This window comes from Macrobrachium nipponense, chromosome 30 (genome assembly GCF_015104395.2).
Source record: "Macrobrachium nipponense isolate FS-2020 chromosome 30, ASM1510439v2, whole genome shotgun sequence".
Classification (NCBI taxonomy): Eukaryota; Metazoa; Arthropoda; class Malacostraca; order Decapoda; family Palaemonidae; genus Macrobrachium; species Macrobrachium nipponense.
Window position 1 is genome coordinate 31,694,584 of NC_087218.1, and position 27,432 is coordinate 31,722,015.

The following is a 27,432-nucleotide window of genomic DNA, read 5'->3' on the forward strand; positions in this document are numbered from 1 at the left end:
GATCTTCTTCCCCTGTTCCTTCTTCTTCTTCCTTCCAAGGCTTCACGGGATCTGAGATCCCTTCTCGTTCTCCCGCTCTCTCTGTACCCCCGAAGGTGAAGGGACAGAGAGAACAGAAGACCCTACATAAGACGACTTCTAAGAAGTCGTCGTCTTCTTCGGCTAGGAAGCTACGACATCCTACGCCGATGCGGTGAAAAACGAAGCCTAGCTCTTCCTATTCAAAGAGCTCAAGAAGCAAGGCTTCTAAGGAGAAGGCTCGCGCTCCGGCGCCGAACCAATGCCTTCTCCGGCATCTACCGGATCTACTCCGGTAACTCCTGTTGGGGTGGCGGGACCTAGCTCTTTTGATCCCACCACTTTCTCAGCGGTAGTGATGCAACAAGTGGGAGAGATGGTTGGCTCTCTTGGTACTAAGTTTGAGCAAATGTTTGCCCAGCTGTCAGTACGATCAACCAATCTGGTCAGTCCATACAAGACCTCTCTAACTGAGTTAGAGAGGCATGACGACCGCTTTTGCTGGCCTCAATCAGGCCCCTCAGACAAGCTCCCCTGTAGCAGGTACTGGTCTCCTACAGCTACCTCCTTATGAATCCCTACCTTCCAGCCTTCTCTATGGATAACCCCTGGAGAGTGGCAGCTTATGCCCCCCTTCAAGGATGGCATGATTTCCATTCCGGACTGTGGAACAAGAAGGATTGAGGACTTCGAGTTCTATCCTCCCGGACTGACTCAGCCTTTCATAGGGTATGCTAGGCTGACGGTAACTGCTCTCAATAGAGAGGATAAGATCTCTAGAGAGACTGTGCTATATAGTAGGGATCATGCACAGAGGGAATGGGTTCACTGCCTGGAGGATTGGGATTGTACCAATACCAAACTCCAGGCATTCAAGAGCCCCTTCACTATCTTCGCTACGGAGGAGGAGGCTTTCTCTTCCGTTCGCTACTAATGTAGTAGAAGCGACTCTACAGGCAGTCCTGAAAGACGAGCCCATGCCACAGTTGAGAGAGGCGGAATCAACATCTCCGCTCTTTCCGTCCTTCGGAGAATTGTGGGAGAACCTACCTGCCACTTTCTCAGTAGGTAAGCTGAAGCCAGACTGCGCGATGGATCAGTTTGGCGAGAAGCTCCAGAGACTGCCTGATAGCCTTATTCAGGCAGAATTCGATGCCCGCACAAGATTTGGGAGGTCTCTTAACTCCCTTATCATTACGGAGATGGCTGCCCTGTCATATGCTACGGAACCGCTGTTTAAAATACTGGCTAAATCCCAGCTCCAGACGGTTCAAGCCGATGCCTTTGACTTCTTCTTAGCCAGAAGGAACTGCCGAAAGCATGTCTTGCAGGAGGCAACTATTAGGCATGAGCCTAATAGACTCCTAGCTTCCAGCAGTGTGGGGTGCAGACCTCTTCCCAGAAGCCTCTGTGAATGAGGTGCATCACGAGGCTGCTAGGCTTAACCAGAGCCTTAGAGCCAGATGGGGGCATCTCTTCCAAGAGGAAGCAAGAGAGCGCCCCTGCTGCTGAAGAAGTTAAAGAAAAACAGGTAGGAGATTCCAACCCTATCAAAAACAGCAGCAACAACAACATTTCGTTCAGGCCGTCCCAGTTACACAACAGGGACAGCCGTCAACCTCAAAGCAGACACAGCCCATTCTCCTGTTGTCTCATCAAAACCAACCTTCGACCTCATACACCGTCTCGCCAGCCTTCAATTCGATGTATGAAAGCCAGGCCTACCCAACCTTCAACAGGTTTTCTAGGGGGAGCAGAGCGAGAGGTCACTTTCGCCAACGTGGCACAGGAAGAGCTGCAAGAGGCAAGCACTTCAGAGGAGGGCGCGGAGGTCAACCCGCTCAACAACAGTGAGGCTCCCCAGGTAGGAGGGAGGCTGTTCCTCTTCCGTCACAGGTGGGGGTTCAGCAAATGGGCACAGAGCATCGTGTCCAAACGATTGGGTTGGAGTTGGATCAAAGATCCTCCTCCAAACAAATCATTCTATCAAATACCATCAAAGGAGTTGACAGATTATGCGGAGGAACTCCTTCAGAAAGGAGCTATTGCGAGTAGTCAAGCATCTAAAACAATTTTCAAGGTCGCTTGTTCAGCGTGCCAAAGAAAGGCTCAACAAAAAGAAAGGTAATCTTAGACTTGTCAAAGCTAAACTCTTTCATTCATTGCGACAAGTTCAAAATGCTCACCATCTCGCAGGTACGGACCTTACTTCCCCGTGGGGCCGTCACAACCTCCATCGATCTTACAGACGCATACTATCATTCCCTATAGCCAGACACTTCTGTCCATTCCTAGGCTTCAAACTAGGAAAATCAGAAGTTCTCATTCAAAGTGATGCCCTTCGGTCTGAATGTAGCCCCCAGGGTATTCACGAAAATAGCAGAAGTGGTAGTTCAACAGTTGAGAACACAAGGGATAATGGTAGCAGCGTACCTCGACGATTGGTTGATCTGGGCACCAACGGTCGAGGAATGCCTCAAAGCCACGAAGAAGGTAGTACAATTTCTGGAAACATCTGGGGTTCCAGATAAACAAAACGAAATCCAGACTCACTACGGAGTCTCGTTTCAGTGGCTAGGAATCCAATGGGATTTATCCTCCCACAATCTGTCAATTCCAGTGGTCAAAAGGAAAGAAATAGCCAAGTCTGTGAGGCAATTTCTCAAAAGCAAACAAACGTCAAGGAGAAACCAGGAAAGAATCCTAGGTTCTCTTCAGTTTGCCTCAGTGACAGACATCCTCCTGAAAGCAAGACTGAAAGATATAAATCGAGTTTGGCGATCCAGAGTAAACGTCAAATCTCGGGAGAAGTTGTCAGTAATTCCACAGATCCTTCGCAATCAGCTCCGTCCATGGACAAAAGTGAAGAATCTTACCAAATTGGTACCCCTTCAATATCCCCTTCCGTGTTAACCATTCACACGGATGCCTCCCTGTCCGGTTGGTGGGGGGGGATATTCTCAATTCAAGCAAGTTCAGGGGACTTGGTCCGTTCAATTCCGCCAGCTCACATAAACGTTCTGGAAGCAATGGCAGTATTTCTTACCCTAAAGAGACTTCTTCCCCCAAAGAGTCTCATCTAGACTAGTTTTGGACAGTGCAGTGGTATACATTGCATCAACAGAGGAGGGTCCAAATCCAAACACGTGAATCATGTCATGATAGCCATCTTTGCTCTAGCAGACAAGCACAGATGGCATCTATCTGCCACCCACTTGGCAGGGGTAAGAAATGTGATAGTGGACGCACTGTCCCGGTCAGTCCCTCTGGAGTCAGAATGGTCCCTAGACGACAGGTCATTCCAGTGGATATGCCAGAGAGTCCCAGGTCTCCAAGTAGATCTCTTCGCCTCACAAGCGAACCACAAGCTCCCTTGCTATGTGGCCCCCAACCTGGACCCTCTGGCTTATGCCACGGACGCCCTGTCGTTGGACTGGAATCAATGGAAGAAAATCTACGTATTTCCTCCAGTGAATCTTCTTTTGAAAGTTTTGAGCAAGCTGAGGACTTTCAAGGGACTAGTAGCTCTGATTGCTCCAGATTGGCCAAAAAGCAACTGGTATCCTCTGCTTCTGGAATTGGGTCTCCGACCTCAACGGATTCCCAATCCCAAGCTGTCGCAATCAGTACAAATGAGGACTGTGTTCGCTTCCTCAGGAATTCTTCAGACCTAACTTTATGACTTCATGAAGTTTGCGGCTAAAAAGAAAAATGCTAACATTGATCCCACAAAAACATCCTCTTTCTAGAATCAGATAAAAGAGAGTCAACTATTAGACAATATGACTCAGCTGTTAAAAAATTAGCATCCTTGCTGAAAGAATCAAACACTACAACCATGACAGTTAACTTAGCTATATCCTTTTTCAGATCCTTGTTTGAAAAAGGCTTAGCAGCTAGCACCATTACTACTAATAAATCGGCTTTGAAGAAAATCTTTCAGTTGGGTTTCCAAATAGACTTAACAGAATCTTACTTTACGTCTATTCCCAAAGCCTGTGCTAGACTTAGACCTTCTCAAAGGCCTACTTCGGTTTCATGGTTCTTAAATGATGTCCTCAAACTAGCCTCAGATACTGACAACTCGTCTTGCACATTCATAATGCTACTTAGAAAGACGTTATTTTTGTTAAGCCTGGCTTCAGGAGCCAGAATTTCAGAACTGTCGGCTCTATCCAGAGATGCGGGTCATGTAGAATTTCTCCCCTCAGGAGAAGTTCTACTTTCTCCGGATCGCAGCTTTTTAGCTAAAAATGAGGATCCCCTTGCAAGGTGGGCCCCTTGGAAAGTCATCCCACTTCCCCAAGATCCTTCTCTTTGCCCACTATCAACTTTAAGAGCCTTTCTATCTCGTACATCCTCTAGATCCTCAGGTCCTCTCTTTATGAGAGAAAAAGGTGGCACTTTATCAGTGAAAGGAATCAGACAACAGATCCTTTACTTCATTAAACAAGCCAACCCTGAATCATTTCCAAAAGCACATGATATCAGAGAGTAGCCACCTCAATTAATTATTTCCAACATGGAATTGAATTTTGAGGATCTTAAAACAAAAGTATACTGGATGGAAATCACCTTTTTTGACAGTCTTTAAAAATCATTACCTGAAGTCCTTGGAATCTTTAAAATTTTCAGCAGTAGCAGCGGGAAACATTGTTTCTCCTGATACTGCACAGTAGTTGTAGTATAGATCCAGGTCTCCTTTCTACCTACCTCGTCCAACATGCCTCACCCTATTGCCATGCTTCTCGGGATACTCTAGCCTTAGCCGCTAGAATCGTATTGGTGGAATGCCCCTTATTTTTTTGCTAGGGACATCCACGTTGTGTACATATAATGTACTTCAGTGTTTCATACCCTTATTTTTATGCTAGGGTAGAACACAATGAGTTTGTATATTTTGTAAATATTTAAATTAAGTGAATATTCTATATTGTTCTATTTGCCATTACGCTATTATGTATCACCATGTCTAGTATAAGCTAATTTTAAGTACTTTATATTAATTTGCTATGTTTACCCTGCCATTGTTTAGTATAAGCTAGCTTTAAGTACTGTAATGTGTCTTGATTCACTTATATTATATTACTTTTTTACTATTGGGTTTCATTTGTCCTTTATTCCATCTTGTCTGTTTCTCTGGTACTATTTCATAGGCCGACACGAGCTGAGCCCAGAAAAGGGATTTTGATGTAGGAAAAATCTATTTCTGGGCTCAGCTCGTGTCGGCCTATGAAAGTATCCTTAATATCATTCTTTCTAGGCAAAATTAATCTAAAATTACCAGAGAAAAACAAAATTAAGAAAATGTCAGTAAAACTGACTCGCTCACTCTATAAAAGAAGTGTCGGTATGAGAATAGGGGCGAGTGGGATCACTACCACGAGTCATTCACCATTTAGACCTTCCAATCAAAATCCCCACTAGAGAGAGCTGATACTAACGGGTGATGCGGCCGCTACTACTACTACTAGGGACGCCACGGACAGCAGCGCCCCTAGCGGTCATCCTTAATCATTAGACGGTACGCGTTGTACGCTTTTTTCTTTTGTGCCGTGTTATCTTTGGATTTACCTCCTTATTAACCATGGAACGTGCTGCCATCGCATCGGCTAAGTTAAGTGCCTCATAAGTAGTATTTTACCGTATTTTAGTCTTCCAGGGACCAGTATTTTCCTTCTAATAGGTCATATCGGTTTCCCGGTCGACTCGTGGCGGCGCCATGCCGCCTCATGTTAAGAATTCCCGGTCTTCCATACTGGGACTTCTTGTACTTATGGGCTTACTATATCACGTTCATCGTTTTTTACATCGCCTTTTTAGCTAGGTCAGCCCTTTTACCATTTCTCTTAGTTTGGTATTTAGGGCTATTCTGTGTTTCTGGCCCAGCATCCCGGCTCTTGCTCTTCATCGGCTATCGCTGGCTCCGAGTAGTCAACTGTTCCTCGGAACAGTTTGCCTCCTCCTGGCTGGGCTTTTTTTCTTTTACTAAAAGTGTCTTTTCCACCTTTTACGATGTAATTTTAGTTTTATTTAGGGTGTTAGGCTACCTAGGTGCATGTCCCATGTGTTGGTACAGTCTGGTTCACGTGGCCCTCCCACGGTTGTGTTGCTATCGCGGCTTAGGCCACTTGCGGTCACGTGTTCCATAGCACCTTACCCTTCCCCTTCCCTCCCTACCAGTATAGGAGGGGTCTGGGGGACCCTTGGTTGCCATGACAACCTCAGTAGCCTTCCTCCCTCCTTCTCTGAGGAGGCCAGGGGTTCCTCCCAGCTGGGGTATAGGGCGACCACTTGTCTCGGGTACCGGTCCCACCGAGCGGGTAGTTGTTGGGACGGGGAGGAGTAGGCCACCCCCCCCTCTCTCTCTCTCGCCGCGTCACGCCGGGAACCCCCCCCCATTGCTCAGTCCCACCTTTCCCCCACTGTAAACGATGGAGCCTCCGCTGCAGCCGGGGCACCTTTGGTTATAGTTCGTTCTGGCTCCGCCAGCGGGCGGGGTGGTCACTACTAGTGGTCTATTGCTTGCCTACTATCCTGCCCTTTTTGCCCTCCCGCTACCGGAGGAGAGCTTGCTTCTTACCCGGGCACTCTTCTAGTAGACGGGGGAAAAGATTTATATATATTTCGTTATAATATAAGGATATACCCTAATTTTACGGTGAATTTTAGTATTATCTAACTGTGTGTTTACCATCTCCGTCGTTCTCCGTCGTGGTTTCATAGCTCACCACCACACCTGGTTGGATTCTTTCTCTTGTCTCCGGCGTAGCCTTAGACAACTCCAACCACCTTGTTACCACACGTATTATGGCGGGGCTCTGGTTAATCTAACTTTCTCGCTCCGGCATGCAGCGGAGCAATTGTTAGGCTGTCGTGTTCTCCTGATACTTATGTATCTTTCCACTTACAGGCTACCAACTGTCAGGTCCTGGGGTGCAATGCGACGCTGTACGACCCCTGCGCCCACGATGAGTGCAGGACTCACGCCCCGTGTGCCACGACCCACAACGCCATGATCGTCTGGCACCCAGAAGCCTGCACCATCTGCTATGACCTTGTCAGTCAGCTGGTGGGGGGGTAAGTCGATTTTAGACTTCTTTATCGTATTACTAATAACACTTAGTCATAAGCTTGTTAAACCCCGTCCCCGCCACTAGAAGCTTCATTTCGCCTTCTCTTTCAGGCTGCCGCCGTGAAGGAAGTCGCCCTAGCAACCCTGAAGGCTTGGGTGGGCGGCTTCGGGAAGAACGCCGCCAAGGGCCAGCCGTACATCTTGGATAAGAAGCCGGCCGTTCAGATCTTCCCCGGCGGCAAATCAACAGGATACGTTGACCCTATCTCTGCAGCCCCTCTCATCGCCTCCATTCAGCAAGAGGTGCAGCAGTCGTTCGGGTCCGTGGCCACGCACGAGCCGGTCCCAGACGTCGCAACTTTGGAACCTTGGAACCTGAACACATCGAGCCTATGGCGGTAGGGGCGGAGGATTTGTTGGTTGAGGTAGGTGTGTCGGGCGCCCAAGGTCTTTCCTTGGGTGCTCCTGGATCTTCTCCTGTCCCTTCTACTGCTTTTTTTCAAGGCTTTACGGGATCTGAGATCCCTGCCCGCTCTCCCTGCTCTCTCTGTACCCCCAAAAAAGGTGAAGGGACAGAGAGAACAGAAGACCCTCCATAACGACGACTTCAAGAAGTCGTCGTTGTCTTCTTCAGTAAAGAAGTCTTCGACTTCCTATGCTGACGCGGTGAAGGCTAAGCCGAGCTCTTCATACTCCAAGAGCTCTAGAAGCAAGGCTTCTAAGGAGAAGGCTCGCGCTCCAGCGGAGCCAATGCCTTCTCCGGCCTCCACCGCATCCACTCCGGCAACGCCGGGTTGGAGTAGCGGGACCGAGCACCTTTGATCCCACTGCCTTCTCAGCAGTGGTGATGCAACAGGTAGGAGAGATGGTAGGCTCGCAGGTCTCCGCCCTCGGAACCAAGTTTGAACAGATGTTTGCACAGCTGTCAAACACTCTTAGTCAGTCGGGCCAGTCCATCAAGATCTCTCTAACAGAGTTAGAGAGAATGAGGACCGAGTAGCTGGGCTTTCTCAGGCTCCTCATCCAGTCTCCCCAGTAGCAGGTGCTGGCATTCTCCAGCTACCTCCTTATGAGTCGCTACCAGCCTTCTCCATGGATAACCCAATTGGAGAGTGGCCGCTTACGCTCCATTCAAGGACGTATGATCTCTGTCCCGGAGTGTGGAACTCGAAGGATTGAGGACTTCGAGTTTTATCCTCGGGATTGACTCAGCCTTTCATTGGATATGCTAGGCTGACCGTGGCGGCCCTCACTAGGGAGGACAAGATTTCTCGAGAGAACGTGCTTTATAGTAGAGGAAGCACGCTTCAGCGGGAATGGGTTCACTGCCTGGAGGACTGGGAGTGTACCAACACTAAGCTCCAGGCTTTCAAGAGTCCTTTCATTATTTTTGCGACGGAGGAGGAGGCTTCTCTTCCGTTCGCTACAAAAATAGTGGAAGCGACTCTTCAGGCAGTCCTCAAGGATGAGCCCATGCCACAGCTGAGGGAAGCGGATTCTACTTCTCCGCTCTTTCCAGCCTTCGGGAGAATTGTGGGAGAACTTGCCTGCCACATTCACGCTTGGTAAGCTTAAACCAGACTGCTCAATGGACCAGTTTGGCGAAAAGCTTCCAAGGCTGCCTGATACCTTGATCCAGGCAGAGTTCGACGCTCGAACTAGGTTTGGGAGATCCCTCAACTCTTTAATTATCACTGAGATGGCGGCACTATCGTATGGCACAGAACCACTATTTAAGATTCTGGCCAAGTCTCAGCTTCAAACAGTTCAGACGGATGCTTTCGACTTCTTCCAAGCTAGGAGGAACTGCCGAAAGCACGTTCTGCAGGAGTGCACTATTAGGCACGAACCTAATAGACTCCTGGCTTCCAGCATGTGGGGGGCGGACCTCTCTCAGAGTCCGCTGTGAATGAGGTGCACCATGAGGCTGCTGAGCTCAACCAGAGCCTTAGAGCTAGGTGGGATCTCCTCCTAAGAGGAAACAAGAATCCGCCCCCGCTGCTGGTAAGAAAACTCAAGAAGTCTGGTAAAAGGTTCCAACCTTACCAAAAAACATCAGCAGCAACAGCAGTTCGTGTTCAGGCCCGTCCCAGTTACCCAACAGGGACAACCATCAACCTCAAAACAGACCCAACCCATCCTCCTGTTGTCTCCTCAGTCGGAACCCTCGACCTCCTACGCACTCTCGCGGCCTTCAACCCTATGTATGAAGGTCAGGCTTACCCTCCCTTTAATAGCAGTCGAGAGGTAGCAGAGCGAGAGGCCACTTTCGCCAGCGTGGCACAGGAAGAGCGGCAAGGGGAAGGCAGTTCAGAGGAGGGCGTGGAGGTCAACCCCCCCAACAACAGTGAGGCTCCCCAGGTAGGAGGGAGGCTGTTCCTCTTCCGTCACAGGTGGGGGTTCAGCAATTGGGCACAGAGCATAGTGTCCAAGGGATTGGGTTGGAGTTGGATCAAAGATCCCCCTCCAATCAAATCATTTTATCAGGAACCATCAAAGGAATTGACAGATTACGCGAGGAACTCCTTCAGAAAGGAGCTATTGCGAGAGTCAAGCATCTAAAATTTCAAGTCGCTTATTCGCGTGCCAAAGAAAGGCTCAACAAAAAGAAGGGTAATCTTAGACTTGTCAAGGCTAAACTCTTCCATTCGTTGCGACAAGTTCAAAATGCTTACCATCTCGCAGGTAAGGACCTTACTTCCTCGTGGAGCCGTCACATGCTCCATCGATCTTACAGACGCATACTATCATATCCCTATAGCCAGGCACTTCCGCCCATTCCTAGGCTTCAAACTAGGAAATCAGACATTCTCATTCAAAGTGATGCCCTTCGGTCTGAATGTAGCCCCCAGGGTATTCACGAAAATAGCAGAAGTGGTGGTTCAACAATTGAGAACTCAAGGATATGGTAGCAGCATACCTCGACGATTGGTTGATCTGGGCACCAACAGTCGAGGAATGTCTCAAAGCCACAAAAAGGTAGTTCAAATTTCTGGAACATCTGGGGTTCAGATAAACAAGACGAAATCCAGACGTACTCCGGAGTCTCGTTTTCAGTGGCTAGGAATCCAATGGGATTTGTCTTCCCACAATCTGTCAATCCGGTGGTCAAACGGAAAGAAATAGCCAAGTCTGTGAAACAATTTCTCAAATGCAAACAGACATCAAGGAGAAACCAGGAAAGAATCCTAGGTTCTCTTCAGTTTGCCTCAGTGACAGACATCCTCCTGAAAGCAAGGTTGAAAGATATAAACCGAGTTTGGCGATCGAGAGCAAACGCCAAATCTCGAGACAAGTTGTCAGTAATTCCACAGATCCTTCGCAATCAGCTCCGTCCATGGACAAAGGTGAAGAACCTGGCCAAACTAGTACCCCTTCAATATCCCCTTCCAGTACTAACCATTCACACGGATGCCTCCCTGTCCGGGTGGGGGGGATATTCTCAATTCAAACAAGTTCAGGGGACTTGGTCAGTTCAGTTCCGCCAGCTCCACATAAACGTCTTGGAAGCAATGGCAGTATTTCTTACCCTGAAGAGACTTCTTCCTCGAAAAAGTCTCATCTAAGACTATTTTGGACAGTGCAGTGGTAGTTCATTGCATCAACAGAGGGTCCAAATCCAAACATGTGAACCATGTCATGATAGCCATCTTTGCAACTAGCAGACAACACAAATGGCATCTGTCCGCCACTCACCTGGCGTGGTAAGAAATGTGATAGCAGACGCTTTGTCCCGGTCGTCCCTCTGGAATCAGAATGGTCCCTGGACGACAGGTCATTCCAGTGGATATGCCGGAGAGTCCCAGGTCTCCAAGTGGATCTCTTCGCCTCACAAGCGAACCACAAGCTCCCTTGCTATGTGGCCCCCAACCTGGACCCTCTGCTTATGCCACGGACGCCCTGTCGTTAGATTGGAATCAGTGGAGGAAAATTTATGTTTTTCCTCCAGTGAATCTTCTTTTGAAAGTCTTGAGCAAGCTGAGGACTTTCGAGGGACTAGTAGCTCTGATTGCTCCAGACTGGCCCAAGAGCAACTGGTATCCTCTGCTTCTGGAATTGGGTCTCCGACCTCAACGGATTCCCAATCCCAAGCTGTCGCAAACAGTACAAATGAGGACTGTGTTCGCTTCCTCAGGAATTCTTCAGACCCTAACTTTATGGACTTCATGAAGTTTGCGGCTAACAAAGATGCTAACATTGATCCCCCACCCAAAACATCCTCTTCCTAGAATCAGATAAGAGAGAGTCAACTATTAGACAATATGACTCAGCTGTTAAAAAATTAGCATCCTTCCTGAAAGAATCAAACACTACAACCATGACAGTTAACTTAGCTATATCCTTTTTCAGATCCTTGTTTGAAAAAGGTTTAGCAGCTAGCACTATTACTACTCATAAATCGGCTTTGAGGAAGATCTTTCAGTTGGGTTTCCAGATAGACCTAACAGAATCTTACTTTACGTCTATTCCTAAAGCCTATGCTAGACTTAGACCCTCTCAAAGGCCTACTGCAGTCTCATGGTTCTTGAATGATGTCCTCAAACTAGCCTCAGATACACTGACAACTCGTCTTGCACATTCATAATGCTACTTAGAAAGACGTTATTTTTGTTAAGCCTGGCTTCAGGAGCCAGAATTTTCAGAACTGTCGGCTCTATCCAGAGATGCGGGTCATGTAGAATTTCTCCCCTCAGGAGAAGTTCTACTTTCTCCGGATCGCAGCTTTTTAGCTAAAAAACAAATGAGGATCCCCTTGCAAGGTGGGACCCTTGGAAAGTCATCCCACTTCCCCAAGATCCTCTCTTGGCCCAGTATCAACTTTAAGAGCCTTTCTATCTCGTACATCCTCTAGATCCTCAGGTTCTCTTCATGAGAGAAAAAGGTGGTACTTTATCAGTAAAAGGAATTAGACAACAGATCCTTTTTTACTTCATTAAACAAGCCAATCCTGATTCATTTCCAAAAGCACATGACATCAGAGGAGTAGCCACCTCAATTAACTACTTTCAACATATGAACTTCGAGGATCTTAAAAAAAGTATACTGGATGGAAATCTCCGACAGTCTTTAAACGTCACTACCTAAAGTCCTTGGAATCTTTAAAATTTTCTGCAGTAGCAGCGGGAAACATTGTTTCTCCTGATACTGTATAGTAGTCATAGTATAGATCCAGGTCTCCTTTCTACCTACCTCGTCCAACATGCCTCACCTTATTGCCATGCTTCTCGGGATACTCTAGCCTTAGCCGCTAGAATCATATTGGTGGAATGCCCCTTATTTTTTGATAGGGACATCCACGTGTGTACATATAATGTACTTCAGTGTACCTACCCTTATTTTTATGCTAGGGTAGGACACAATGTGTTTGTATATATTTTGTAAATACCTTACTTAAGGTGAATCTATTTTGTTAATTGCATTGCATTATTGTATATTACTATGTTTAATATAAGTTAATTAAAGTACTTTATATTATTGGCTTTCTTTTTTATGTCATTGTTTAGCATAAGTTTAGCTTTAATGACTTAGTTTGTATTCTGTAATATACCTGATTCACTATATTATATCCCTCGTTTTTACAACTGATTTTGATTTGTCCTTTTTCCCATCTTGTCTGGTTCTCTGGTACTCTTTCATAGGCCGACACGAGCTGAGCCCAGAAAAGGGATTTTGACGTAGGAAAAATCTATTTCTGGGTGATTGGCTCGTGTCGCCCTATGAAACCCACCCTATTTCTTTTTACCCACCCTATAGGACAAGATGTTCATAGATTAAGGATGACCTCTAGGGGTGCTGCTGTCCGTGGCGTCGGTAGTAGTAGTAGTAGCGGTCGCATCACCCTTTAGTATCAGCTCTCTCAGGTGGGGATTTTATGTTGGAAGGTCTAAATGGTAAATGACTCGTGGTAGTGATCCCACTCGCCCCTATTTCCATACTGACACTTCTTTTATAGAGTGAGCGAGTCAGTTTTACTGACATTTTCTTGATTTTATTTTTTCTCTGGTAATTTTAGGGTAATTTTACCTAGAAATAATGAACTTAAGGATATTTCATAGGGCGACACGAGCCAATCACCCAGAAATAGATTTTTCCTACGTCAAAATCCCTTTTTAATGCTTTGGGTGCATTAAAAACTATGTAAACTACATTCTTATTGCATTTTTCATCCAAAAAAACCTTCAAATATTGATTACTTTGCATTTTTGGTGTCATATTTCTTCTGCCAGATCAGCACTGTAAGCAGCGTAACCCTGGAACATGCGTCGTAACCTTGGAAATAATTTCTGATGAATATAATTGAAAACCGCCTTAACCTTGAAACTCTGTAAGCCAAACCCGTCATAACCCGGGGAATGCCTGTACATAAAAAAATCAATAATTATTGGAATTATCATACCAAAAATGTATAAAATCAGTATCTTCGAGGTTTTAAAATGTTTGGCAAAGCTTACCATTACAAAATATTATGTACTTTTGTATTACTTTAGGAGAAAATATAAATATCATGAAAATTGCTCAATACCTGTAGAATAATACCCGTTGGAAGTGGATCCACATGAATACATTCCTTTAAAACTGGGAAGAACCCAGATATTAAAGGACAAATGGGGAACTATCAATATCACAAGACATTTGGTTTGATTAAAAATACTGCCAAGGAAAATCAGGCCTTTAGTAAATAAGGCTCATAAGTCAAGCTTGGAATTATGAACATGGCTGTGTTTCATAAACAAGAAAGATAGGATACACTGATTTATCCTTTTTAATTATCTATCAATGTTAAATGGGGATTGTGCATAAGTTTCAATAACAAAATGTCTAATATTATTGCCTAATGCTATATCTACCTTGCACAGACTTACTAGCTCCCAATTAAACAAAATAAGCCTGTATACATTGAAAGTTTAAGAAACTAAAACTTTTCAATGGGTCTCAAAACTAAGTATTGAGCTTGACTCATTGGCAAATACATTACATAGGCGTACCCATTCTTGGAGCAGATCTTAGGGACAAGTGAACAACTGGACAAACCAGTGTAATGAAAATGCTGGCAATTTCTTGTCACAACTGTGTGAATATGATGTAAGACCACATATAACTTGGAGACTAGGTAACCGCTGTAGGACAGGAGAAAGAGCCCTCCTGTCCTGAGTCCTTTAGATATTCAATCACTATGCCAATAAGCACTATAACTGCCAAGACCAACTATAAGAGAATTCTTTTCATTGGTTGGTCTATGTTATGGAGCCTTGGGGTACAATAAGAGTGTAACTCCTTTGAGGATGATCATGGACTTCGCTATCAAAAATAACAATTAAATTATAACTAACATAAGATATCTGCTGTGCACTTAATCTTAGGTGTGCCACACTATGAAGTATGTTACAATATCATCACAGACTGGGTAACACTGTACCATGTCGCATGCAACAAATTGGTCTACCACTTAAAATATTTGTGACTCATGACATCACAATCATGTTACTGCAAAAAAAAAATCTTAAGTATACCTCTTCCACTTTGGGATTTGGAAGATTCAATATTGTTCATACAGTCATCCAAGCAGGGTTTAATACTGAGGGCTGACAGCAGTTCTTGGGATTTCCCAATAGATGTGAGTGCTACAGTTAATGGAAGCAGTATCTTCAAGCCTGTTTTCCTGAAAAGAAAAGTCACAATAACAAATACTATTACACTTTGTTACCTAATTTAATTACTCTTACACTTTGGAGTCATAATTATGGCAAATAAGAGCTTCCTTTCATAACAAAAACATTCCTTGAAGTGCTAAACACTTCATAATGAAGCTACTCCAGTATTTCTCAGACTGTGTCTTTACTACATTCAGAGTTTAGAACAACCAAAATAGAGGACATTTGTACCAAATAAGCAGCTCAATTGACTTACAAGGGATCACCTGGAATGATATCTTTCGAGTCTGGATGGCAATTTAGGAAAAAGGCTTCTTTCCAGAACGATTCATCCATCACACTAACATTACTATTTCTGAAAATAAAGCAACCATTCAGGAACTTCCTTTGATGATTCATCAGCTGTGCCATATTTCATATGTTTCAAAGTGTTGAACATGTTGGACATGTATTAGGTGCCTAATTTGGAGAATACTCCAATTAACATTTAGAAAATGAAATTTTTTGGCCCCAGACTATATCAACAATTTCAGTTGTTTTTATCAAGGCAGCAGAAGTGCTTGAATTATTAACAGTAACAAACCATTGAATACATCCCTTAACATTGAATTTTAAACCTAAAACTCCACAAAAAAGGTTCAAATTATGCTCTAACAATTTTAAAAGACCCTTCAGAACAATGCTCCTACAAGGAGGAAAATTACAATGATAAACTGACTTCAAAATTTGTATGATTATAATAATCTGACAATATATGAATTTCCATGGTAAAATTGCTTAGTACTATTTGGGTGTTTAGTACATACTGTTAAATTTAGCTTAAATCTTGACGCCACCAGGTGCTATCGGCATTTAAAAAAGAAAAATAACTAAGCATGGCTGACCTGGTTAGACTGTCTATAATCACCTGTTTTCCCCACCAGGTAGCTCTAAAATGTTTATGTTCTTCTCAGAATTCTTCCTGACCACCCAACAAGATGTGGGGAGGCTTGGTGGGTTTCCACTTTAAACAGTAAGTATCCAAATAATTAATTTTATCATGAAAATTCTTATTATTTGGAATGAATCTTCCACACTGTGAACTAAAGCTTCTGAACATTCTTACCTGCTGTGTGACCCTTTCTGGTAGGTACTGGCATCAGAGGATGGATCCACAGTAGGGTGTAAGGTCCTCGTAGCAAGACTTGTTGTCTGAGGATCCGTACAGGGAAAAGGACTATATTTCATAGAGCATCACTGACTCCTGTGCCAGAGTTGAAGCCCACAATGACAGTCTAAACTAAGATAATAACTACTTTATGATAAGAGGGTAGGCTCCTATACACCAATGTGTAACTTCATACTCCCCAATTAGCCCTCTTACGCCGACTGGACATATTTTACGTCGACATTTTTTGTCTCCCGTGTGCCGACTGGACGTATTTTATGTCGACTTACAAAAGTTTTTTTTTAAATTCGCGGAAAAATACTTATAGGCCTACCAGCCTAAAACTTTTGAATCACGCGCCTTGGGGGATGCTGGGAGTTCACGGATCAAGGTGTTGTTTTGTTTAAAATCGTTACGCAGGCGCGCAAGCGCGAATTTCTTTCTTGCCGCACTAAAAAGTATCTGTGACACATCTCGGAAATTATTTCGTCACTTTGACATAATTTTTGTACCATTGTAAATTAGCCGTTACATGAAGTATTATATATGAAAATGTGCGCATTTTTATGTAAAATACAACAATAAAATACTCATGATTGTAGCTTATATCAGTTTTGAGATATTTCATATAAATAACGATAATTGCCAAAATTTCAACCTTTGGTCACTTTGACTCTACCGAAATGGTCGAAAAAAACGCAATTGTAAGCTAAAACTCTTATATATTAGTAATATTCAATCATTTACCTTAATTTTGCAACTAATTGGAATGTCCTCTAGCACAATAATTTCCAATTTATGGTGAATTTATGAAAAAACTTTTTCCTTACGTCCGCGCGGTAACTCTTCCGAAAAAAATCATACATGCGATTGTGGTAATGTTTGCACCATTTTAAAATTAGCCGTTATATAAAGCTTTATATATGGAAATGTGCGCAATTTCATGCACAATACAACTAAAGACAACCCATGGTTGTAGCTTTTATCACTTTTGAGATATTTTCATATAAATAACGATAATTGCCAAAATTTCAACCTTCGGTCAACTTTGACTCTACCGAAATGGTCGAAAACGCAATTGTAAGCTAAAACGCTTATATTCTAGTAATATTCAAGCATTTACCTTCATTTTGCAACAAATTGGAAGTCTCAGCACAATATTTCGATTTATGGTGAATTTATAAAAAAATAACACTTTTCTTTACGTCCGCGTGGTAACTCTTACAAAAAATCATACGTGCGATTGTGGTAATGTTTGCATTATTTTAAATTAGCCGTTACATAAAGTTTTATATATGAAAATGTGCGCAATTTCATGTAGAATACAACAAAAAATAATTGAAGGTTGTAGCTTTTTCTCATTTTTGAAATATTTGCATATAAATCACGATAAATAGAAAAAAAACAAAAAAAACCACGTTCGGTCAACTTTGTGACTCTACCGAAATGGTCGAAAAACACAATTGTAAGCTAAAACTCTTACAGTCTAGTAATATTCAGTCATTTATCTTCATCTTGAAACAAATTCGAAGTCTCTAGCAAAATATTTAGATTTATGGTGAATTTAAAAAAAAATCTTTCCTTCCCTCCGCGCGCGGATTCTCCGCCACAAATCTCCGAAATGTGTACGTACCATTCTCGGAATATTTGCTCTGTTTCATATTAGGCATTTTATAGAGTTTTATATATGAAAATATGCGCAATTTTATGTAGAATAAAACGAAAAATATTTGAAGGTTGTAGCTTTCTTATTTCCGAAATAATTGCATATAAAAAATATATATAAAAAAATTGACATTCGGTCAACTTTAACTCATCAGATATGGTCGAAAACTGCAATTGTAAGCTAATACTCTTACAGTATAGTAATATTCAATCATTTGTCTTCATTTTGAAAGAAATTGGAAGTCTCTAGGACAATATTTCGATTTATGGTGAATTTTTAAAAAAAATATTTGTTTACGTCCGCGCGTTACGAATTCATGCATTATTTTGTGATAATATTTTCTCTGTGTTGCTTTTATCGTTTTACCATGTGTTATATACCAAAATGATCGCAATTTAGTGTACATTACAACAAAAAAAAAGTAACTTGTTACCTTTAACCGTTTTGTGCACAGCGCGATTGAATACAATTATATATGAAATTTCGTTTTTGCGCTATCATATATCGCATTATTTATATATAATAGTAATGATAATTTTTTTCATTTCTGATGGTTGCATACTAAACTTCAGCCAATGACAAAAAAAGGAGCCAAAAATAAACTCTTAATCTTGAAAACTAAGCGCGCTGTGATTTTTTGAAAAAAATATTTTTTTCCGCTTCGCGCTCACTCTGAACACCTCCGGCACCACGGGAGGACAATTTTTTTTTTCTTTTTTTTTTTTACCGCTTCGGCGTAAGAGGGTTAGATAACAGGATTTCCTAATAACTATAGCAGAGTCCAGCTAGCTTTGCAGTGAAGCCCCACCCACTGCACGCTTGTGATTGGCTAGCTCTCGAAGGGGGAATGACGTCACACTAGTTAACAGGCCAAATGATAACCAGTACGGATTTGACTCCGTTTGGTGATGTCAAGTTTTGTGCATGAATCATGACACCACAGATTTGAGTTCCTGGAGTTGTGAAGTATGCAATTGATATCTCCGATAAAAAATATATAAAGGCAGTCCCCGGTTATCGGCGGGGGTTCCGTTCAAGGGGGTGTGCCAATAAGCGAAAACTGCCATTAACCAAAACTCAGTGATTTATGGCACTTTACTGCCGCTGATAACCAATGCCATATGCACCCTTATGAAACGGCATAAGAACCATTATGGCGCCATAAATTGCTGATGTTATGGAGCTAGACAAGCACTATAAAACTGGATCGCTGATAACCGGGAACTGCCTGTAAAGGTATATATCATAATGAAGACCTTGGATTATTTTTTCTGTGCAGCCTAAATACACATGCATCATGTTTTTTTTTTTTTTTTTAATTGGTGTTGACCTACATAAGCAATCCGACATTCACCACATTAATTGAAATGAAGCATACACTTATGCTGCCAATTATGATGTTATTGTATTAATTCATCATAATCCTGCATGACAAATGTTAATATTATTGTGAGATTAGGTCTACATATCAATTTCTTATATTTAGAGTCAATGACAGGGCACAGGCATACTCGTCAATTTCTTATATTTTGAGGCAATGACAGAGCATAGGCCTACACATTAAATTCTTATATTTTGAGGCAATGGAAGGGCATAGGCCTACCTGTTAATTTCTTATATTTTGAGGCAATGACAGGGCATAAGCCTACTCATCAATTTCTTACATTTTGAGGGAATGGCAGAGCATAAGCCTACATATCAAATTCTTATATTTTAAGGCAATGACATGGCATAGGCCGTCACATCAAATTCTTATATATTGGGAAAATGACAGGACATGAGCCTACATGTCAATTTCTTATTGCACATAGTCTTCTACTTGTATCTGATGGAAATAGAGTAGCTTTTAATTAATATATACTATAATATTTACAGGCAGTCCCCGGTTATCTGCAGGGGTTCCATCCAAGGCAGGGTGCTGTTAACCCTTTAACGCCGATTGGACGTATTAAACGTCAACATAAATTGTCTGTCGGGTGCCAATTGGACGTATGGTACGTCGATAAAAAAAGTTTTTTTAAAAATTCACGGAAAAATACTTATAGGCCTACCAGGCAAAAACTTTTGAATCACACACCTTGGGGGGTGCTGGGAGCTCACGGATCAAGCTGTTGTTTTGTTTACAATCGTTACACAGGCGTGCAAGCGCGAATTTCTTTCTTATCGCACTAAAAAGTATCAGCGACACAATTTTTGCACCATTTTAAATTAGCCGTTACATGGAGTATTATATATGAAAATGTGCGCAATTTCATGTAGAATACAACACAAAATACTCATGATTGTAGCTTTTATCAGTTTTGAAATATTTTCATATAAATAACGATAAGTGCCAAAATTTCAACCTTCAGTCAACTTTGACTCTACCGAAATGGTCGAAAAATGCAATTGTAAGCTAAAACTCTTATATTCTAGTAATATTCAATCATTTACCTTCATTTTGCAACAAATTGGAAGTCTCAAGCACAATACTTTGATTTATGGTCAATTTATGAAAAAACTTTTTCCTTACGTCCGCGCGGTAACTCTTCTGAAAAAATCATAAATTTTTTTGTGCGATTGTCATAATGTTTGCACCATTTTAAATTAGCCGTTACATAAAGTTTTATATATGGAAATGTGTGCAATTTCATGCACAATACAACTAAAAACAACACATGGTTGTAGCTTTTATCAGCTTTGAAATATTTTCACATAAATAACGATAAGTGCCAAAATTTCAACCTTCGGTCAACTTGGACTCTACCGAAATGGTCGAAAAATGGAATTGTAAGGTAAAACTCTTATGTTCTAGTAATATTCAATCATTTACCTTTATTTTGCAACAAATTGGAAGGCTCTAGCACAATATTTCGATTTATGGTGAATTTATGAAAAAAAAAAATTTTCCTTACGTCCGCACGGTAACTCTTCCGAAAAAAAATCATAAATTTTTTTGTGCGATTGTCGTAATGTTTGCACCATTTTAAATTAGCCACTACATAAAGTTTTATATATGAAAATGTGCGCAATTTTATGTAGAATACAAAAAAAATAATTGAAGGTTGTAGCTTTTGTTATTTTCAAAATATTTGCATATAAATCACAATAAATAGAAAAAAAACCACTTTCGGTCAACTTTGACTCTACCGAAATGGTCGAAAAACGCAATTGTAAGCTAAAACTCTTACAGTCTAGTAATATTCAGTCATTTATCTTAATTTTGAAACAAATTGGAAGCCTCTAGCACAATATTTAGATTTATGGTGAATTTAAAAAAAAAAAACTTTCCTTCCCTCTGCGCACAGATTCTCCCCCACAAATCTCCGAAATGCGTACGTCGCATTCTTGTAATATTTGCTCTGTTTCATATTAGGTGTTTCATAGAGTTTTATATATGAAAATGTGCACAAATTATGTAGAATACAACTAAAAATAATTGAAGGTTGTAGCTTTTCTCATTTTCTAAATATTTGCATATAAAATAAAAATATATTAAAAAATTGACATTCGGTCAACTTTAACTCGTCCAAAATGGTTGAAAACTGCAATTGTAAGCTAAAACTCTTACAGTATAGTAAATTCAATCATTTATCTTCATTTTGAAACAAATTGGAAGTCTCTAGAACAATATTCAGATATATGGTGAATTTTTGAAAAAAACATTTTTTTATGTCCGCACGTTACGAATTCATGCATCATTTTGTGATAATATTTTCTCTGTGTTGCTTTCATCATTTTACAATGTGTTATATACCAAATTGATCGCAATTTAGTGTACAATACACAGAAAAAATATTAACTAATTAGCTTCAACCGTTTTGCTCACAGCGTGATTTGAATACAATCATATATCGCATTATTTATATATGATAATGATATTTGTTTTCATTTCTGATGGTTGCATACTAATCTTCAAGCAATGACAAAAAAAGGAGCCAAAAATGAACTCTTAATCTTGAACACTAAGTGCGTTGTGATTTTTTGAAAAAAATATTTTTTCCGCTTCGGCGCTCGCTCCGAGACTCACTCGGCATACGGGAGACGATTTTTATTATACCCCTTCGGCGTTAAAGGGTTAAGTGAAAAGCGTCAGTAACCAAAACTCAGCAATTTACGGAGCAGTTTCGGTTAATGGCGGCTCTGTTAGGTATCATATAGAGGCCATAACTCTATTATCAGCACCTTGTGGCGCTGATAATTGAAATTCAGCCCCATTATGGTGCCATAAATTGCTGATCTTATGGCGCTTTTAAACTGGATCGCTATTACCCGAGACCGCCAAATAATCGGGGACTACCTGTATATATAAAGTGGAATGTACATAAAAGCAAGAGCACATTCACATACTGCATGGATGGGCAAATCTTAGGACTGTCACAGCCTTACACACAACTATCAAACTGCTTTCAATGAACTATATTGAAAATATATTTACTAAAGGGATAACAAATTATATTACTCTGACGAGTAAATATGAGGCTGCTGTAGCATATCTATGAAAATGAAGACTACGGTAGGAAGGCATCATAAGATACTTAAATTTCAAAAATATATGATAGCTGAAAAGTTATGCGTGAGATGATCCAACCCAGTCTGCGTAGCCCATGAATCACTTGGTTTTGGGGTGATTCTGGTAGGATCAGTCTCTCTCTCTCTCTCTCTCTCTCTCTCTCTCTCTCTCTCTTCTCTCTCTCTTCTCTCTCTCTCGTCTCTCTCTCTCTCTCTCTCTCTCTCTCTCTCTCTCTCTCTCTCTCTCTCTCTCTCTCTCTCTCTCTTTGTTAGAAGAATATTCTAGTGCAGACCATATTCATAAATATCTCAATTACTTTAAATTAAAACAAATGACTACATTTCAGTTAACCAGAGTGAGCAGATAATTCTTTATGCCAGTATTTTATAAATGAGTCTGTTTATTCTGCAATGTTAGGATACCATATAAAAAATTTCTGAAGAAACTACAAGCAACAAAACAGCAGCAACAAAAACAAGAATAACCACAAGAACCACAATAAAACAGCTGAATATTAGACGGGCCTATAATCCAAACGTAATAAGCTGCGTAAACTGACAAAAAAATAGGACCTTATAGGTCTATGTCATTTTTTATGATCTTATTATTTCAAACGGAGTTAATGATCTCGTGATTTTCACGTTTTTGCTCTGTTCTAGGCCCTGATGTTATGGGCCGATAGTAAGAATTACAGACAATACTGCTACTACTCAGTGGAGGGGTTGGAAAGGCAAGGCGAGGTTTTGATTTTATTACAAAAAATAGAATTTAAATGCATCATAACAAATCCCAGAACAAGAATAACACATACTAAGGCTCAAAACACAATACTGAAATAAAAAATTCTCCATACAAAGACAATCAAGTGTCATGTGCTCAACATGAAGATTACTATGTCCCTGAAGGGGCTAATTAACGCAATGTAAGAAAAATCATCCCCAAAAAACCACTCGAATGAGTTACCAACTAAATACGCAATACATTTGACTAAACATCAAGTAATCAAAAACTCTCAATAAGCGGATGGACTGTGATAAAGTTCAAATCTTACACACATCCTTGGAATATCACCCGACTGAATCAGAGGAGAATAACTCATGCCTACTTGAGAGTTTGATGCCCTGGGAAGGAATGCTGTCCGCTCGAGGGTTGGCCTACACTACACTTCGTTGACGCCAACTCAAGAACTACTTTATTACGCATTATTTTCCATACGTAGTTTAGGAACTAGGAATCAATGCAATTACTGAGGTTTGATTTTAGTTTTCATAAGACAGTACTTGCATTTGATTATTTCAGAAGGTTCTCATAAACTTTGAAGTTTTTGCCTCATGCAATTCCCTTGTTTCCCAAATCGTATACATTGGTTATTTTATTAATTCTTTGTTAAACAAAGGCAGTAACTCAATAGCAAAATTCCTCTTCATCTCCTCTGATCAGTTTACTCAACTACAACCACACATTTGCATAAGCTATTTCACAAGGACAGGAAGCTGTTTCACCTGTCCTGTGACTATCTTCTTGCTTTAACCTGACATTGCGGAAGGTTTGTCGTTAAAAAGGGGATCCTACCTTTTTCGTGACAAATGTTCTCACGAAAATTAACAGCAATTTGTATCCAATATGAATTGTACAGCCTATCATACTGTAAATCTTTTTTTAAAACAAAGGTATATTCTGTTTTATAAAGTGCAGTCACTCCTTGTCATCCCTCCGAATGTGTAAACGATTCCAATGAAAACAATTTTTAGACTTTGCAAATGTAGTAAAATTTCCTGAAATCAATATAAAATACCAGTCTGCATAGCTCTGAGAGAGTCTTTATGTTTAAATTTAGAATGGTGAACACGCTTGACAATATCAGACAGTAATGACCATTGTCAAGTGATTAAAGTGCACCGATTCGAACGCAGACATTCCCAATATCAGCTCCGGATTCAGGTGAACCTCATTTACGATACATAACATTACATCAACGCAGAACACTTCCGACTTCATTCGTATTTTCCTATTTTTAAGGGAGATGTGTATTTTATGATTTTATCTTGGGGGGGATTATATAAAGTTTAGTTTTAATAATCAGCACCACATATAATGCGCAGCCTAAAAAGTTACACCTCCACTGAGAGGCATAGACAACCTTCTCTAGTAAAAGGTTTTTAAGGAAATTAAAGAAAGTGCTTACAACACTGACATCATGAAGCTTAACTTTTAACATGGTAAAAAGTCAGAATTCAACTGTGTGTGCTGACTGAATCAAGCAACGTCAAAAAAAATTCTTGGACATAGGAGTATTTGGCCTCCTAACACAACAAAATAAATTCTCAACTCTTCTTCCTAAAGGATTAAGTTAGACCAGGTAAATCTTTAAAGCTTTAACTGGACATAGAAGAGTGGCCTCTTCATTGCCTACTAGAGTACTAGTTAAGGACTTTCATTAATCTGGGAAGGGCTTTAGCTTTGACATTATTTTTTGCTGTAAACAAAGGTTAAAAAGAGAGGCAGGTACCCCCTTGGATGAAGCTCACACTACAAGAGAGAGCTTGAAGTTCACTAATACACTTAGCTGTGGCAAGAGCTAAGAGAAAAGGTGTCTTTAATGTTAAATTCTTAGGGGTAAATCTAGACAAAGGCTCAAACTGAGGCATCGTCAAAAATCTGAGAACTATATCCAAATTCCAACCTAAAAACATTATAAAAAGATTTTGGGATTTCCTGTTCAAAAGCTTGGAACACCTCTCAAATTCAAAAAAAGATCAATCTTAAAGTTTGAATGTCTCAAAACCGAAGATAACAAAGAATGAAATTCTTTAATTGAAGGAACAGAAACTTGTTTTGCGTACCTAGTTACCATAAGAACTTAACAAGGTTATCTACAGAGGTACGGGTGCTGAACACGCCTCGGGATAAGCACCAAGGTCAATAAACTGACCACTGTTGTTGATACAGTTTAACAGTGGAGGGATTTGAGGATTGATTCCCTAGATACTCTTGAAAAACTTCTAGCTCACAAGAGATGATCGACAGTCTCTGCGTGATCAGATAAAGCATGTGGGAGTTTTGATGGAATCTTCTCAAATGAGGCTGTTTGAGATCTTTCCTGTAACGTAGAAGATGAGGAACATCTACCACCAGGAGAGGTAGCTCGGGAAAACATTCTCTTTGGGACCACCAAGGAGCAATTAATGTCATCTTTGTGTTCTCCGAAGAGTGTAACATGTTGATTACTTTCCACAAAACTGCAAATGGGAGAAAAATGAAGATGTCTAGATTTGGTCATTCTTGGAGAAAAGCGTCAATTGCCCATGCTCAAGGGTCCTGGCACGGTGAACAGTAAATTGGTACTTTTGTATTCTGGGCAGTTGCAAAAATATCAATGTATGGGGCTCCCCAAAGGTTCCACAACCTCAGACAGATTTGTAAATGAAGAGACCTCTCTGACAGAAGCAATAGTCCTTTCCTGCTGAGATGGTCCGTGATAACGTTGCTTCTCCCTGGGTAGATACTGGATTCTGCCCAAAGGAGAACATTCTCTGCCAGTCTGAACACCTCTCTTGATTGCATGCCCCCTTGTCTTCTTATGTAAGACAGCAAAGTTGAACTGTCTGAGTAAACTTTGATCATCTTGTCTTTGACAAGATATTCTACTAGCATGAGGCTTCTTGAAATTGCCAGAAGCTCTAGATTGTTGATATGCATTTTCCTTTCTGCTACTATCCAACTCCCTGACATTTCGATACGTCCCAGAATGGCTCTCCAACCTGACACTGACTCATCTGAAGAAAATGTGAGGTCTGGGCTCTTGAGGTCCAGAGGCAGATCCATCAACAGTGGACTGATCTCCCCACCAACGGAGAGAATTGAAATGATTTGGGGAAACTATCACCCAAAACGAATCCTGATAACAAGACCTGCCCCAAGTGTCCCTAAGATAACATTTAATTGGTCTCATTCTTAGGCAGTCCATAAAGACAAGTTTCTTTAAAAAGGCCATGTAGCCCAAAAGAAATACACACTTTTTGGCTGGGAAGGTTTTTTTAATAGTATAATTTCTCTTTAGAAGAGATAAAAAACTGTCAATTCATTTATCCATCGGAAAAGCCCAAAAAATAACACAGAGTCGATCTTCATCTCTAGATAAACAATTGGCTAGGATAGAAGGAGTGTAGACTTGTTGACATTGATCAGAATGTCTAACATTGAGGCTAGTCACGGAGACAATGTTTTGCCTTAAAGATTGCCTGAAATGAATTGGCAAAACTAACCAGTTGTCTAAGTATAAGAGCATCTGGATGCCTAGCAAATGATTCCATCCCGCTAATAGAGAAAAAACACAGGTGAACACGTGAAGCTGTGCTCAAAGCAAAACACAGGATCTTGAATTGAAAGATCCTGCCTTTGACAACAAAGTGTAGAAATTTTCTTGACTCAGGATGAATTGGAATGCGAAAGTATGCATCTTGCATATCTATAGAAATCATCCAGTCCCCCTTCTGATGGTTGCCAGAACAGAATTTGGCAACTCAATTGAAAAGGAAGTCAGGTGGATGAACTTGTCGTGACTGGAAACATCTAATACTGGTCTCCAGCCCTCAAGTCTAGGGAACAAGAAAGCAATTGTAAAACCCCAGTGACTTGCCTAACACTGGTTCGATTGCCTCTTTGCATAAAAACTGTACGATCGTTTCCTGTAAAATTTGGAATCTCTCTACCTGACGATGGTACACAGGGAAGGATATTGGAGTTGGTGACTGGGGAGAAGCAACAAAAGGTACTACATATCGAAAACAATTGTTCTCATTTCTTCAAAATAAAATTAGTAAACATGTGAGACAATTCTCCAGGAGCATCTGAGATAGCTCTATCAAGGTAGGGTAAATACTCTAGAGCTTCATCCAGCACCATCTCTACCTCTTTCACTTGGTGCAATGAACAAAAGGACCAAGCGCAACTTCTGCAAAGGAGAGGGCTTCACTAGCTTGAAAAGCTGATTTTAAAAGCGCTTCTGCCTCACTATAAGACCAAACTACTTCATCAGTTTCAAGAGCTCTGCATTTCACGAGGTCAAGCAATATGAAATAACTAGCATCTTGAACAGGGGAAGGACAAAGATCTGGCAGTGCAGCTCCCATGTGATAATAAACAACTCTTTGAAGTTTCATGAAAGAGAAAACCGTAGTCATCCAATTCCGATGACCCACTTTGAGGGATAAAAGCTTTTGATATTGCATCAAACTGAGCAAAAACAGAATCAGACAATTTCAACTTCTTACTTGGTTGAACTTGAGCCAAGGTAGAAGCTGACAAAAGTAAACGTTGATCAACCAGATAATCTTCAATAGAAAGGCGAGAGTAAAGCAAAACAGCACGCTCTAACAAGCA

General features: G+C 41.2%; 1 protein-coding gene across 1 annotated transcript in view; it reads right to left on the reverse strand.

Annotated features, from left to right (window-relative positions):
- The window catches only part of LOC135202102 (gamma-tubulin complex component 5-like), a 348,462-nt gene that overhangs the window by 75,665 nt on the left and 245,365 nt on the right, over positions 1-27,432 (reverse strand). Inside the window, exons 9-10 of the mRNA XM_064231354.1 lie at positions 15,002-15,100; positions 14,605-14,753 (exon numbers count right to left, since the gene is read on the reverse strand). Of these exons, the coding sequence (XP_064087424.1) occupies positions 14,605-14,753; positions 15,002-15,100 (248 nt within the window). The remainder of the gene's footprint in view (positions 1-14,604; positions 14,754-15,001; positions 15,101-27,432) is intronic.